The sequence below is a fragment of the Urocampus carinirostris genome, chromosome 4, assembly GCF_059441175.1.
Source record: "Urocampus carinirostris isolate Australia breed hairy pipefish chromosome 4, RoL_Ucar_1.0, whole genome shotgun sequence".
Lineage (NCBI taxonomy): Eukaryota > Metazoa > Chordata > Actinopteri > Syngnathiformes > Syngnathidae > Urocampus > Urocampus carinirostris.
Window position 1 is genome coordinate 13,713,908 of NC_142352.1, and position 15,664 is coordinate 13,729,571.

The 15,664-nt window shown below is 38.5% G+C and overlaps 1 protein-coding gene across 1 annotated transcript in view; it reads left to right on the forward strand.

The window, feature by feature from the left end:
* Positions 1–15,664, forward strand: part of mybpc3 (myosin binding protein C3) — a 47,729-nt gene that overhangs the window by 13,932 nt on the left and 18,133 nt on the right. The window contains exons 8-16 of the mRNA XM_088333178.1: positions 2,427–2,486; positions 6,874–6,897; positions 8,425–8,585; positions 8,652–8,784; positions 8,891–8,893; positions 8,973–9,097; positions 10,247–10,352; positions 12,097–12,263; positions 15,462–15,627. Coding sequence (XP_088189304.1) covers positions 2,427–2,486; positions 6,874–6,897; positions 8,425–8,585; positions 8,652–8,784; positions 8,891–8,893; positions 8,973–9,097; positions 10,247–10,352; positions 12,097–12,263; positions 15,462–15,627 — 945 coding nt within the window. The remainder of the gene's footprint in view (positions 1–2,426; positions 2,487–6,873; positions 6,898–8,424; positions 8,586–8,651; positions 8,785–8,890; positions 8,894–8,972; positions 9,098–10,246; positions 10,353–12,096; positions 12,264–15,461; positions 15,628–15,664) is intronic.

Below are 15,664 nucleotides of genomic sequence, written 5' to 3' on the forward strand. Positions count from 1 at the left end.
ACGCTTGCGTTGTATAAACAGAGGTTTGCAGACGGACTGACAATAGGGGATTAACAGGACTAGGTTCAAATAGGAACAGGGAGCCAATCAGAGCCCGCAGCGGTTGGTGCCAAATGAGCGGGCACAGGTGATTCACATCGGTAATCATGACATAAACAAACATGCAGTTTTTAAAATACTCATAGATCGAGAAATTTGTATTTATCTGACGGAACCTGAAACTCACTGAGAAGGAGTATAAATCATTGTCTTGCTGATACCAAAACATGATTCAGCAACATTTAAAGGTTAAATGTTACACAGTGAACCTTTAGTGTCATGAACTGGAAAAGGATCAGGACCCAATCGGTGACGTTTCTCACACAAGCCTTTATTTTACGGTAAATGGGGAGTCATGCACGTTAGGCAGCGGTCTGGCGTGGAAAGACAGGAAGCCAGAGACCGACGAGATTGATACCAATTGCCCGAGCAGATATCGGACGGATGGGGTAGATACCGGACAGAACAGGACAAACATGATTGATATTGAAGCAGAATATCGAAATTGAACAGGACAAACTAGACGGGAACGATAACTGGAGAGAATAAATAACGGGACAAAAATAGACGAAAACGAAACTGGAAACTGATATAAAACAGGACAAAATAAACTGGAACAATACCGGAGAGGAAATAACAACAGGAAACAGGACCGAGTCAGAACGAGGGGCAGAGGTTCGTTGACGGACTGACAAAGGAAGAGTACGAGCACTGAACTTAAATAGACGGAAAGCCAATCTGTCAACAAGCCGCAGCTGGCGCCACACAGGCGGGGCCAAATATTACTAATGCAATGCTAACAGGAACTTTCCCTTGTCCATCCTTAGAGAGAGGAAAGCAAAACGTCACTACAATATAAAATTACTTTCGTCATTAAAGAGACGTTGATACTTTTCACCTCAGATGTTTATAAATAAATCATTAGCTCTTATGACATATTGGGAAGCGAGCGCTCTCTCATCTGCTTCTGGGTCTCAGTCAAAAAGCCCGACTGAAAGCGTCGGATGTGTTAAAAGACACACCTGCGCTTCAGTTTGCAAGTTCCTCCACTCACTGAGCACAAAGATAAAGCACAAATCAGTGAAGCACATAAAGCACTGCACCACACGCAATCCTTATTGTCCATTTTATATTGTCCATGCACATGTTTTAAATGCAATCGTGTTTTTGGGGGGCATTCTGATGTTTCTCTTGGCGTAAACAAACATCTTGAGGAGATGTTTGCTTTCCAACCAACATGAGAAACTCGATTCACGTTATGCCGGGATAGGTTGTACCACATGCATGCATAATTTGAGATCGGGATTTTGTTTAAAAAGGCAGGAGGCATATCTAAATTTCGGCCTGCTAAGACCTTGCGCCTATTTAGCAAAGGATGTTCAACAAGTGCTGAATCAAATCCTGAAAGAATTGAAGGAAGGATGGCAGGAGGGAAGGGTTGAAGGAAGTAATGGAGGATCCAAAAAAGGGAGGAAGGACCAAAGAAAGAAACAAGCAGACAGAGGAAGGGGAGAGACAAGGAATGAATGGAGGGATAAAGAATGGAGGAAGGAAGGAAGGGAGGAAGAACAATATATTGGATGAATGGACTAAGGAATGAGGGAAGGAAGGAAGGAAGGAAGGAAGAAAGGAAGGAAGGAAGGAAGGAAGGAATAAAACAAGGAAAGAAGGAAGAACAATATATTGGATGAAAGGACTAAGGAATGAGGTAGGGAAGGAGGGAGGAAGGAAGAAAGGAAATAAGGATTAACAAAATATTGCATGAATGGAATACAGAATTAGGGAGGGAAGGGAGGAAAATATATAAGTAAGGGAGGAGGAAGGTAGGGAGGGTGGGAGAAAGGATGGATGGAAGAAAGAAAGAAAGGCAGGCAGGAAGGAAGGAAGGAAGGAAGGAAGGAAGGAAAGAAGGAAATAAAAAATTGGACAAATGGAAAAAGAAAAGAAGGATGGAACAAAGAAGGAAGGAATGTGGGACGAATTGAAGGAAGGAAGGATTGAAAGGATGAAGAAAAGATTGGAGAATTGATACATTAAAATATGCAACAAAAAGTGATTAAAATATTTACAATCATGATTAAAATGAGAGCAAAACAACCTGCCAGCACAAAGCTTTTTGGACAGTGCATTTCTTGAGCCTTCCATTTACAATTTTACAATTTCTCTGTCAAAACGTCCACTGCGACAAAAAGCAAAACTGAAACAAAGAATGGAAAACGCTTCGAGAGTCCTCGTAATGACAATAAAAAGAGCATTTTCCTGTGAGAGGTCACTAGTTTTAAACTATGTTACTTCTTATATGGAAAGCATGATGACTGATGGATGTTGGAGTTTATCTTGTAGCTAAATGTTAATAAAACTTGTTGCTGCCATTGATATTTTTGCAGTAGCACTGATGGAAAAGAAGACTCGGGAGAATTGGACTTCAGCACATTGTTAAAAAAGAGGTAAGGCTCAGAAAAACTGAACTTGAAAATGACCTCAGCATATTTCACGACAATATGGCGCACGTTGTTAAAAGGCACATTCTTCGTTGTTTTATTTCTGTATTTTACATGACAGGGTGTCTGTTGCTGTCAGGACCAGAACGGAAACAGGACCCACTCACGTAACGTTTACCACAAGTTTTATTAAAGGAACGAGGAAGGGGTGCGCCCACGATCCGGTGTTCGCTCTCGTACTCGGCTTGTGATCCGCACACGAAAGTGGATCTTCCGTAGCGAGCGATGGCGGTGTCAGGGGCGGAAAACTGGTCGGTAGCCGGGACTGGGAGAGAAGGACATGGTCGGGTTCGGAAACGAGTCGTAAGCCAGGACGGGAGAGCAGACGTGGTCAGTATCAAAAACGGATCTTAATTCAGGACGGGAGAGCAGACGAAAACAGGTCGTAGCGGCAGATAAACAGGAGCAAAAAAACGCACAGGCTTGAGTCAGGGTCGAAAAAGGGTTCCTTTGAAAAACAGACGTTCGCAGATGGACCGACAACAGGGGATTGACAGGGTTTAAATAGTGGGGAAGCCAATCTGTCAACAAGCTGCAGCTGGCGCCACAGGGCGGGGCTAATTTGGCGCCATGGCAACCGTGGCAGTTGCGGCCTATGCTGTTGTGCCTACTATACGACTCCCCTTTGTGTGAACTATGCTTCTCAGCTCTGCTGTGTCGGAGACGTTTGCATAAACTTGATAAAACTCATTATACAGACTACAATCGCTTGTTTTAATCACGGCAATCAATATTCCTTTATAAACACATTATATAGACTACGATCGAGACACACGTTGTGTGGGAAGCATAGTGAGCGTTCACACGGAGAGGATTTTGCAGAGGCATCGAATTTATCCACAACATCCCTCACGGCTGGTCGGTTACCATGATCTTCAGCGTAGCGTAGAAATCTACACACCATAGCAAACAAAAATACCGAAAGCTTTCAATAGTGCGAAAGAGAGGTTTTAGATTTATTCAATATTTGGGGGGACAACTCTGTTCTGCCTCTAGTGGCACAATAACCTTCAAATTGATGGATACTGTACGGTGTTATGATCCATGTATACTTCCGCAAACATAGGTAGCATTGCGAGCGACGTCACATGTCCTCTTCTGTACAAGCGAGAAACTTATGGCGTCCAAACAAGAGTCGCTTAAAAGTCACGGGGGATCGCATCCAGTCGCTTTCAGTCAGAAATGTGAAGGATCTCACAAGAACATCGGATTTCACCCGAAAATGTTGTAAGTCTTTACTAAGCCAAGGCTCGTACCTGTCATGATTACTGATGCGGGGCACCTGAGTCTGCTCCGTTGGCGCCAACAGCCGCGGACCCTGATTGGCTGTTGTACTCTTTTTAAACCCCCGCCTTCCTGTCAACATTCGTCGGATCGTCTGCGAACCTTTGCTACACGCTAGGCAAGCTTTTGTGACTCCTATCTCTATCCTGCCCTGTTTTCCGTCTGATTCCCGTTGCCGACTTCTTTTCTGGACCCATTTATGTTTTTGCTCCTCCGTCCCGGCCATCAACCTGTTTATTTCTCGCTCTTGACACTGCCTTCGCTCGACACGGAAGTGCCACTTCGGCGTTCCCAGGTATCTGCTACCCGCGACCGACGATCATCGGATCGTGGGTGCAAGTCCTTTCCTCCTTCTAAATAAAGCTGAGTAAACGAGCGCAAATGGGTCCCCTCTCTATTCCTGGTCGGTGACAGCACCTGTGAGCTCCCAGTGTCAGAGCGGGCACCCAACCTTACGTCTGCCACTTTACATCACACACAGGGCGCATCGCAGGATCGGGCACGCCGCACAATTCAAAGAAAATCTTAGACTTTTATCTGCGCCTTATGGTTGTGAAAATACAACTATCGCATTTACCTGATTTCATTAATGTCATTTTATCTCTCATTCTGGTGACTGTTCCACATCCAAAGAGAGTAAGTAATGTCGTCTACTTATCACAATTACATGTATCAGAGCTACTCTGCCATATGTAAAAAAAAAAACAGAAATAACAGACAATTCTACAAAAATATGCCATATAGATAAATGAACACATAAATGTATCAGGTAATACCTATTAATATGACATGAATGTATATTGTTATTTAATTTTGTCATCTTTTTATTTCGGTAATTGTCATTTTCATTTGTGTTGTCGTATAGTTGGTCAGGTATTCCGTCATGTATTTTTTAAGTGTTCCGTCACAACAAAATGTCATTTTGTTCATCATGACCAGATCGTGATCGCTTCCCACATCGGCTCCTGGATATGCATGACAATACACCAAAAATGACAAGATAGACGTACCAAAATACGTTACAAAATACAGTACATGACAAAAAACATAACAAATTACATGCCAAAATGAAAGAAAAATACACAGCAAAATATATGACAAAATACATGACAAAATACAAGACAAAATAAATGCCAAAACAAATACACAACAAAAAAACATAAACTAAATACACGACAAAATACACAACAAAAAATGCGGCAAAATACTCGAAAAGATACACAACAGAATGCTTTCTAAACACAGGAGAAAATGCATGACGTACTACTTTAAATACTGAAATAAACAAATGACGAACGGAACGACAAAATGCATAAATAATTTTTTGCCATATATTTGGCCATTATAAGATATATGTATTGTTCATTTATTAATTTTGAATATACTTATAGATATTTGTTAATAGGGCAGCACGGCGGCGCAGTGGTTAGCGCATGTGCGGCACAGTTCATGTCTTGGGAACCTCCTGCGTGGGTTCAAATCCAACTCCAGACTTCCTGTGCGGAGTTTGTATGTTCTCCCGTGGGTTTCCTCCGGGCACTCCGGTTTCCTCCCACATTCCAAAAACATGCATTTCAGGTGAATTGGCCGGTCCAAATTGTCCATAGGTATGAATGAGCGAGTGAGTTGTATGTCCCTGTGTGCCCTGCGATTGGCTGGCAACCAGTTCAGGGTGTCCCCTGCCCACTGCCCGATGATTGCTGGGATGGGCTCCAGCACCCCTGCGACCCTACTGAGGATAAGCGGTGTAGCTAATGAGATGAGATATTTGTTAATACTTTTATTTTTACATATGGCAGAATTGGTCCTCCATAGTCATACCAAAACACAATAATTGCTCTCGCAACTTAACATGCGTCTGAATTGAAGGAATGACACATTTGAATTTGTAGATAACATCACCTACCTTGTCAGCTAATATTTAATGCCATAACCTGCATGACGGCACATATAAAAACATTGTAGGGTTTCGAAAACAAATGATTCCCCATTAACGACAGAAACAAAGCATGTATACGAGACATTTTGAAATTTAAGTTGAGCCTCTACTAATCCTAAGCGTAGATTTGAATTCAATATCTCAGTTGATATAGTACCTAGCGAAAATATTGAGAACTTTCAGTAATATTGCCACATTTCAGCCTTTAAACTTAAAGCTTTAAAACTGAAAACATTTTCTGAGGATCTACAATACAAGAAATGAGACACAATCGTGAAGTGTAACACAATTATTTCAACAATTTGTATTATATTTACAACCATAAAAATGGTGTTGCAAAAATGTAGCCACCCCTGTACTCTTAGCTCAACCAACTGACTAGAGAAGTTCCCTGATGACTTTTGCATGATTTCATGTTGACCTAAATGACTCACAGTGAAAAATAGACTGCACCTGTGTGTCATTATTGAGTTTAAAAGCACCTGCTTTGTGATAAGCTCGGATGTCTGTGAAAGGAAACACTGGAGAACGGGCTGCATTATGAAAACCAAATAACACACCAGGCAGTTCCAAGATAAACTTGTGGAAAAGTTCGAAGGAGGAATGGGAAACAAGACCTCAATCCCATAGAGCATTTGTGGAAATATCTGAAAAATGCTGTGCACAAACGTTCAGCATCAAACCTTAAGGAACTGAGATGATTTCTAAGGGAGAATGGGCAAATATCTCTGTTTCAAGATGTGAAAAACCTATAGAGACATACCCCATAATACTTGTGGCTGTGATCGCAGCAAAAGGAAGTTGTACAAAGTATTTTTGCAACGCCTACTTTTCAGTTCCCACGATATAAAATGTTGAATAAACTTTGTTTCTTCTCACGATTGTGTCTCACATGTTGTTGATTCTTGGAATCTTTGGAGCTTTTTAATCTATGACTTTGAAGGCTGAAATATGGCAGTATGTTAAAAAGTTATTGGGGGGGGCAGTACTTTTGCAAGGTAGTGTAGCTGAGTACAATGCAAATGTTGCCCAAAGTGCTTTGGACATGCTGTGTTTTAACTTGTCTGCTTTGTTTTGCTGCTTGGCTTCGTCTACCCTCTGAATGAGCAGCAGTTTCTTAAAATCCTCCAATCGGTAAGGAGCTGCTTACGTCACGTGACTTGGGAAAACCTTGTATTTAATTCATTCAATTAGGGTGGGTTTTACTGTAAATATTAGTATCGATATCATTCAAATTAATGCATGGTAGTATCCATCGATACTGCTCTGAAACTGAAACTTTTAACTTGAAAATGTCATTATCATTGAATAATTAACCCTCCCCCTTGAATTCATATTCACTTGAGTTTATATTTTAGGCGTTAAAAATATTTACGATTACAAGTGTTTCAAAGAAAAAGCTAAGAGCAATGGGTAAACATTTTGAGTTGCATTGGGTTAAAACATTCGGCCAAGGGGCTTGGTGACCTATCCAATTTTTCTCATTTATAAATAAAGATACGTGCAGAAATCTACATGTTATATTTTATTTCATAATTGTGTTTACTTAGATCATTCCATCAAATTGGTTTTGAAACACAATTAAAGCAATATATGAGGTCTCTGTTTTAAGCACTTAATTGTATGTTTCTATAGATGTATTTTGATAGTATTCCTCTAATAAGAGTTCTGTTGTATATTATAGAATGAAAGTAAATGAATATATCAGGTCCCTGTTTCAAAGCACTAAATTTGATGTTAATTTTTATAGTAGTTTTAGTATTGTACTAGTATTTTACAGGAGACACACACAAGGTTGTCAACGCTGGCACCAAAAAAAACCCAACAAAGTAGTAATGTAACGAAAATACAAATATAAGAATGTCAACATGTCAACTTTACGTTCCATAGCACAATATTTTGAAAATAAAGACGGAAAGTGCAGATAGTTTAAACAATACAATATAAAAACCTTTAACGGTGTAAAAAGTAAAATACTTCTACTACAACAACTGTTAATGGGCAACAGTCAAGAGACTCAAAACAAATAATCAGCATTTAACTAACAAACACAAAAGATTTACAGGTTTTTGTTCAGGAACAGTAACATGCTTACATTTTTGGTTGCAGCCTGTTGCGCTCTGTAGAGTGAACTTCCTGTGTTTATGTAAATTTGCCACAATAGCAGACCACTTTACCACACTAATAAAGTACCACACATAAAAACTATAAAATACAAGAATAAACTTTAAATTGGTCACATATAAAAAAATACAATTTAAAGTCAACAACACAGAAACCCTGAAAAAAATACATATTGACCAATCAGGTGCACTCTCAAGAGAAAAAAGCGTTTAAAAGGGAACTGGCTTTTAATTGATTTTCACATCAAAGAGCAAATATTTACAAACAATGCATCAGTACTCCGTAAGTTGTATTCTTCCTTGTGTTTTGTGGCACTCGTTTCTGGTTGCACTGCACAACACAACATCTAGTGGTCGAATATTACACAGTGTCTCTTCGAGGAAAAAAAGGTGCGGGATCTACACAATTCTATTTTTGCATTAACTTAACAAAATACGATTGACTAAATTCAACACTTATTTTTTCTGCGTGTTTAATAAATGAGTTTCATTTCCCCATGCAATGGGAACATAAAAAACTAAACATTCTCATTTTCAGAGCGGCGCACATAAGCACAGAACCCGAAGTGGACATTTGGGACGTTCTTAGCCACGCTCCCGCCTCAGAGTATGAGAAAATTGCATTCCAGCACGGCATTACGGATTTGAGGGGCATGCTCAAACGACTTAAGAAGATGAAAAAAGAAGAGAAGAGTGCAGGTTGGTTCTAGTCTAGACGAAATTGCTGCAGACATGATTTCATTGAACTCATTGAAACCTTGTCAGCTTTCCTCAAGAAGCTGGACCCAGCTTACCAAGTGACAAAGGGACATAAAATTAAACTAGCAATAGAGGTAGCCAATGCGGATGTTGACGTCAAATGGATGAAGAATGGACAAGTAATACAACCAACAGGAAGGTCTGAATGTGTTTATTATTTTTTTTTCAACATATATTTTTATAAAAAGATCAATAAACTATTCTGTTAATTTTCCTTTTTGCCTTTCATTCTTCTGGATCAACAGCAAGTAAGTATCCCGAACTATCGGATGCATAGTACAGAGAACGTTCCATAATCAAATATTGTATTATTCTTAATTTATGCAGGTACATTTTTGAAAGTGTTGGAAATATGCGCTACCTCACCATCAACCATTGCTCATTGGCGGACGATGCGGCCTACTGCTGTGTAGTTGGAGAGGACAAATGCACCACAGAGCTTTTTGTGAAAGGTCTCTTCTCGTCGTGGTCAATGAAGTGTATAAATAATACTAGGATCATTTTTTTTTAACTTTGGGCATCAGGGACACAAACACAACACTATTTCAGTTTGTACAATAATATTACAGCATCCAAGCTGACAATATGACATAAAAACAAACAACCCGATACATGCACAACAAACGGAACTAAGAAAATTTAAAAGAAAAATAGCGGTACCTTGACATGCCTAAAAAGAGAAAATACAATTTATATTATCAAAACCGTGGATGGCCCTCACACGTGAGACAACTGAACACATTAATGGAGGAAAAAAACATGCATAGCACACACATACACACAAGCAGAAACTAACTAACTTTAACTGGATTACTTTCAATTATGTTTCGATTACTCCAATACCAAATATGCTAATAAAAGACAAAAGAAAAGAAATATGTATAAAATGACTAAATTTTGTGCAGGCTTGGGGAGTAACGGAATACATGGAACGGCAAAAACGATGTTGGCAAGCTGTTTGGACTTATTTTCATTTTGTTTCTGTCGCATTTTATGTTAGTTTTGATGGAGATCAAAGAGATCAAAGCCAGGAGAGAAAGCTTACCACGTGTTGTGAGTCATCATTTTATTAATATTTCGTTTCTTTTGTCTTTTATTAGCATATTTGGTATTGGAGTAATCCAAAAGTAATCGAAAGTAATCCAGTTAAAGTAACCCTACCCAACCCTGCTGCTACACATGCTTCACACCATTTGGACCAAATAAATTAATTTTCGTCTCATCAGACTAGGGGATATCTTTTCTGTAAGCCATACTTATTTTAATTGTGTCCAAGCGATGTTTCTTCAATGATGTTCTATTAAACGTTTAAATGAAATCCCTGCAGAAATGTCACTTTTGTGACATACTGTATGTTGTTTGGCTTTAGTTAGTTTCAATTTAATTAGAGATGTTCCAAATAATTCTATTGTTCGGTACGGTTTGACAACTGAGCCACATACTTTTGAAATAGTTTGAAATATTTTGAAAAACATACAGAGACAAACAACATCGGAACATGTGGGTATGATTGGCTTGGGATTTATAACACAATGCATATTTTGAAATAACACCCTCAAAAGTTTGGGTTATACATTTTTGTTTTATTTTCTTTGCCCCAGAGCCTCCTGTCATGATTATAAAGAACTTGGAAGATCAGATGGTCATGAAAGGTGAACGTGTGGAGCTGATGTGTGAGGTCTCCGAGGAGGGCGCAAATGTGAAATGGTGACACCTTTTTTTAATCCCAAACATGTTTTACTTTGTGTTTATCTGTTTCATGTTTTAACAATTAGGAAGTTATACACAAAAACAGTATACGCTAGTGGAGTGGTTCTGAATCTTGTTGTTTTTGGATGAAACCCTTGCAAAATATTTTGGATAAGTTTAAAGTTTGGTCGACACTCAAAATATGGAGAGAAGATATCACTAGATTTTGAACTTGCAAGGATAACAGAGGGAGAGAGCCATACCCTGTCGTAAGAGATTCCAACCTGTTCTAAAGGCCTTCTTCGAGCCCTTTCTTTTGCATTAAATATCCTAGGTTAAAAAATAAAATTCGCCTTAAAGGTTACTGGGTATCAAGGATCAGCAACATGATTGATAAATAGTGACAATCACGTAAACAGTTTATAATAGTTAAAGCAACAAACAACAGTCCGCAATAATAGTCAAAATAATAAACATGGCCTTGAATACAATATCATTTTCAGGTGTCCAATATTGAAAACAGTACAACTCATCAATCTTTGTCAGACAAGTACTACTAAAAATTCTGGAAATGTGAATTTCCCTTCGGGGATGAATAAAGTATCTATCTATCTATCTATCTATCTATCTATCTATCTATCTATCTATCTATCTATCTATCTATCTATCTATCTATCTATCTATCTATCTATCTATCTATCTATCTATCTATCTATCTATCTATCTATCTATCTATCTATCTATCTATCTATCTATCTATCTATCTATCTATCTATCTATCTATCTATCTATCTAACCTGAGAAAAGTATTTTTAATGGATATTTAAAGGGACAATTTGCATTTTTTAACGCAAATTCGTTTAAAAAAAAGCAAACAAAATTTATTGTTAAAAAAAAAAGTAGAAATTCATGAACTATCACACAAACATTTAATTTTAGGATAACCTTATCCTCCTTGTTTTATAACCTTATCTTCTCTGTTACGTTATCTTCTTGTTTTTTTTACCCACTGTGAATGTGTGAGACTGGAGTGTCATGCCCAATTTCGTTGTCACAATATGTTAACCCATTTTGTAGCAATGACAATAAAGGTATATTCTATTCTATTCTATTCTATTCTATTAAATACCTATAGGTCGGGAGATTTGTACTCATTGTACATAACATGAGCCTCACGTTAAGGAACTGACATAATTGTCCGTCATCTTGCTGTGCCAGGTACCCAAAAAACACGCGAAAGGTTGGGGGAAAAAAAATGAGAAGAAAAATGCTGTAGTGTGGTCACTTTGAGTTTTTGTATTTTTCTTTGAGCTTTTAAGGACTCAATTTTGTTTTAGTGGTCTAATAAAACACACTGTCCCTTAGAAATGAAAACTATATTTTGAAAGCACTATTTCTCAAATTGGGTTTAAAATCGGCCTATCCTCAATTTTGATCAACTTGATTTTACACAAATGGACAAATGTTTCAGGTGTTTCTTTTTGTTTCTTTTTTTTTGCTTGTGATTTTGACTATACATCAGTGACGCTATCGGCCAATCATGTTCATACTCTTTGACATCCACACCATTTAGGGCTGATTTTTTTTGTAAACTTGAAGATTTAATGAAAACAGAGGGCTCAGAGGAGAGCGGGCGGAAGGGATGGAATTATTTTCTCTAAAAGCCCCTTACCCGGTTCTCCCTGCTACTTCAAAATCCATTGATGTCGTCTCGCCTTATTTTGAGTGTCTACAAAAGTTTAAACTTATATGAACCAACCAGGGAGAAGGATGGCGTGGAACTGTCTCGAGACGAATCCTTCAAATATCGCTTCAAGAAAGATGGCTGCAAGCATATTCTAATTATCAACGAAGCGACAAAAGAAGATTGTGGCCATTACAAAGTCAAAACCAATGGGGGAGAATCTGTGGCTGAGCTGATGGTACAGGGTGAGTGTTAGTTTTATTGCCCATAATTAATATTTGGTCACATAAATATACCCCCAAAAATTAACCTTTCATTGAGAGCAGAAAAATTACACATTTTATTTTAGTTAACGCAGATAAATAGATATAATTAATTTGACTTAGTTCTACCGGAAATTAATATGTACAGCCCGGGATGAGTGTCTCAGAAAAGTCTATCTTCTCCTTTGTCTCAAATGCAGCATAATAATACACAAACCAATGATCCAATGAAAAACACCAGGGGGGCATTTTACAAAACCAAGATGAGTAATTAAACCAGGATATATTTGTTATTTTGGTTGAACATCTGGCACTACTACTGTCAGTTGGGTGGAAAGATTAATGGGTTTTATTTCATTTCTATGGACTTTCTTGATTTAGTGCATATATCGAGACCGTAGTGTAGTAGTGTAGTAGAAGGAAAAACAGGTCGTTAGCCGGGACGGGAGATCAAAACGTGGTCGGGGTCAAAAAACAGGGTCCTAGACAAACGGGGATATCAGGAACGGACAGGTGGAAAACGGGTGAAAGAACGGGACCGACGGGAGTCAGAGTCAAAAATGCTTGCCTTGTGAAAACAGAGGTTTGCTGATGGACTGACAACAGGCGAGTGAAAGGACGGAGCTTAAGTAGGACGGAGAACCAATCAGGAAGCCAGCAGCGCCTGGCGCCAAAAGAGCCGGCACAGATGAATGTAATCAGTTATGACAGATCTTGCATTAAAATTTTACATATAGGCCATACTGCCATTTCATTTAAATATGTTGACTCTATAATTCCAACAGTCATTTTATAGTCATTCAGTAGTAAAATTCATCCGTCAGGCCACATGTTTTATTGCTATGCCAATTAAGAATGCTTGTCAAATTGCCATCAAAAAGAAAAAAGAAAACAAAAAACAATTACAATCAGAAGTTGGTGAATGTGTACATAATTGCGGTTTTTGAGATTCTAAATTCTTATCAATGAAGTATTTGACAAGGGTACTATAGTTTATATCTTTTAGGTCCAACTCAAATTCATCTGTTCCCTCGTCAAAGAGAGAAGTGTGTTCTTTATAAAACAATGAATTAACTATAAGAAAAAATAATTAAATAGATACGAATTAAAATTAGGATTGACTTTATCGTCATTGATAACAACATAGTGAACATCGTTCACAATGAGTTCAGACAAGGCACTCCAGAATAAACATTTATTAAAAGACTCAAAAGAGAAATATAATTTTTTTTTTTTAATAAAATGAACAGGCGAAGATTTATCAGTGTATGTGTGAGAGAATATACCGTATTATTGTGTGAATGAGTGTAAAGTAGTCTGTGCATGAGAGTATGAGTAGTAATTATGATAGAGTATAGTAGTGTGTGGATCAGAGTATAGCGGTATGTGTATGAGAATATAGTGGTATGTGTGAAAGAGTATATTGTATTATTGTGGCCATGAGTGTATAGTTGTGTGTGAAAGAGAGTATAAGTGTGAGAGAGTATAGTAGTGTGCTTGAGAGTATAGGATTATGCATAAGAGAATTTAACAGTGTTTGTGCATGGGTATGACTGCCTGTATAAGAGTATAGATGTCTTCAGGGTTGGGTAGGGTTACTTTAACTTGATTACTTTGAATTACTTTTGGATTACTCCAATGTCAAATATGCTAATAAAAGACAAAAGAAACTAAATATGAATAAAATTATGACTCACAACACGTGGTAAGCTTTCTCTCCTGGCTTTGATCTCTTTGATCTCCGGCAAAACGAACATAAAATGCCACAGAAACAAAATGAAAATAAATCCAAACAGCTTGCCAACATCATTTTTTCCGTTCCATGTATACCGTTACTCCCCAAGCCTGCACAAAATTTAGTAATTAGAATAGAATAGAATAGAATATGCCTGTATTGTCATTGTTACAACATGGGATATGCTGTGACAACGAAATTGGACGACTCCAGTTCCACATTTACAGTGAGGATAAGGAAACAAAGAGACAAAGGAACAAAGAACTAACTGACTTTGTTGTAAGTAGGCTTTGTTGTCCTCCAGGGGGGGGTGATGAGGGTCAAACAGAGTTGCCGGATACAACCGAATGTTTGATCTTACATTACACATAGTCCAGTGTTTTTCGGAATTGCTCAGTCCACAATTGAATGGATTTGGGAGTACAGTCCATAAACATGCCCGATTAAAGTCGCCGTCGACGATAAAGCTCCGTTGGGGTGTGTAAGCTGCTGTTTATTGATAGCAGCGGGCAGGAGATTTAGCACTATGCTAACGTTAGCATCCGGTGAAACTGTTAGCGGTGGAAAGTAAACAGCAAACACAAAGACCACAGTTAACTCTCCCGGTACATAGAAGGGTCTGCACGATACTGCTAGAAACTCCATATCGAGTGAGCAGTGTGTGTCAATGGTTTGGCTATTATTGTAGCGCGTAGTCTCCAAGCCCTGTTTTTACCGGAGTCTTCGTCTCGTTCGAGCCGGTGATGTAATGCGGCGTCGGGAAAGCCAAGACTCCGTGATGACAAAAAAAAATCCTCCAATTCCGGACGTTGTATTGTATTGTATTGTATTGTAATGTATTACAATTGTATTGTAATTGTATTCATATTGTGTTTTTTGGACTGTGTACTTTATATTCAGTTACAATCGCGGGACTCAAAGCCGGGTTTGGGCTAATTTTCTGATTGTGTCACATGTTTTAATGTGGGCGCATGCGGCTTATATACAGGTGCGGCTTGTGTAAGTACAAAATCGGTTTTCCTCTTATAGTCTGGAATTTACGGTATTTTTTTTGTCTTTTAATAGCATATTTGGTATTGGAGTAATCCAAAAGTAGTTGAAAGTAATCAAGTTAAAGTAACCCTACCCAACCCTGGATGTGTGTGAGAGTATAGTTGTCCATGTGTGAGAGTATGACTTTATAAGTGAGAGCAAGTATAATTTACATCTCAAATGGTCTCTCATACAATTACCTGCATGCATGCTGCTATTTGGGATATGCAGCAAATGACCGCATTGTTGTTAAGCTACAAAAAAATATCATCAAAAATATGAATGCACTGTGGAATACACCCTACTGTAGGAATCATGAATGTTTGGCAAGTTCAAATACTGCATTTTTTTTCCTGTGAATAGTAAATGGCATCTGAATTTTGTCCAAAAATGGTTTTGTTTTAACTGTGCAGAGAAAGAGCTGGAGGTCTACCAGAGCATCGCTGATTTGACGGTGAAGGCGAAGGACCAGGCCGTGTTCAAGTGTGAGGTGTCGGATGAGAACGTGAGGGGAACTTGGTACAAGAATGGAGCCGAAGTCAAGCCAGAAGGCCGGATCAATATCACGCATATTGGCAGGTAGGCTTGCTTTGTACTGTTCAACATCTGCGTCCCT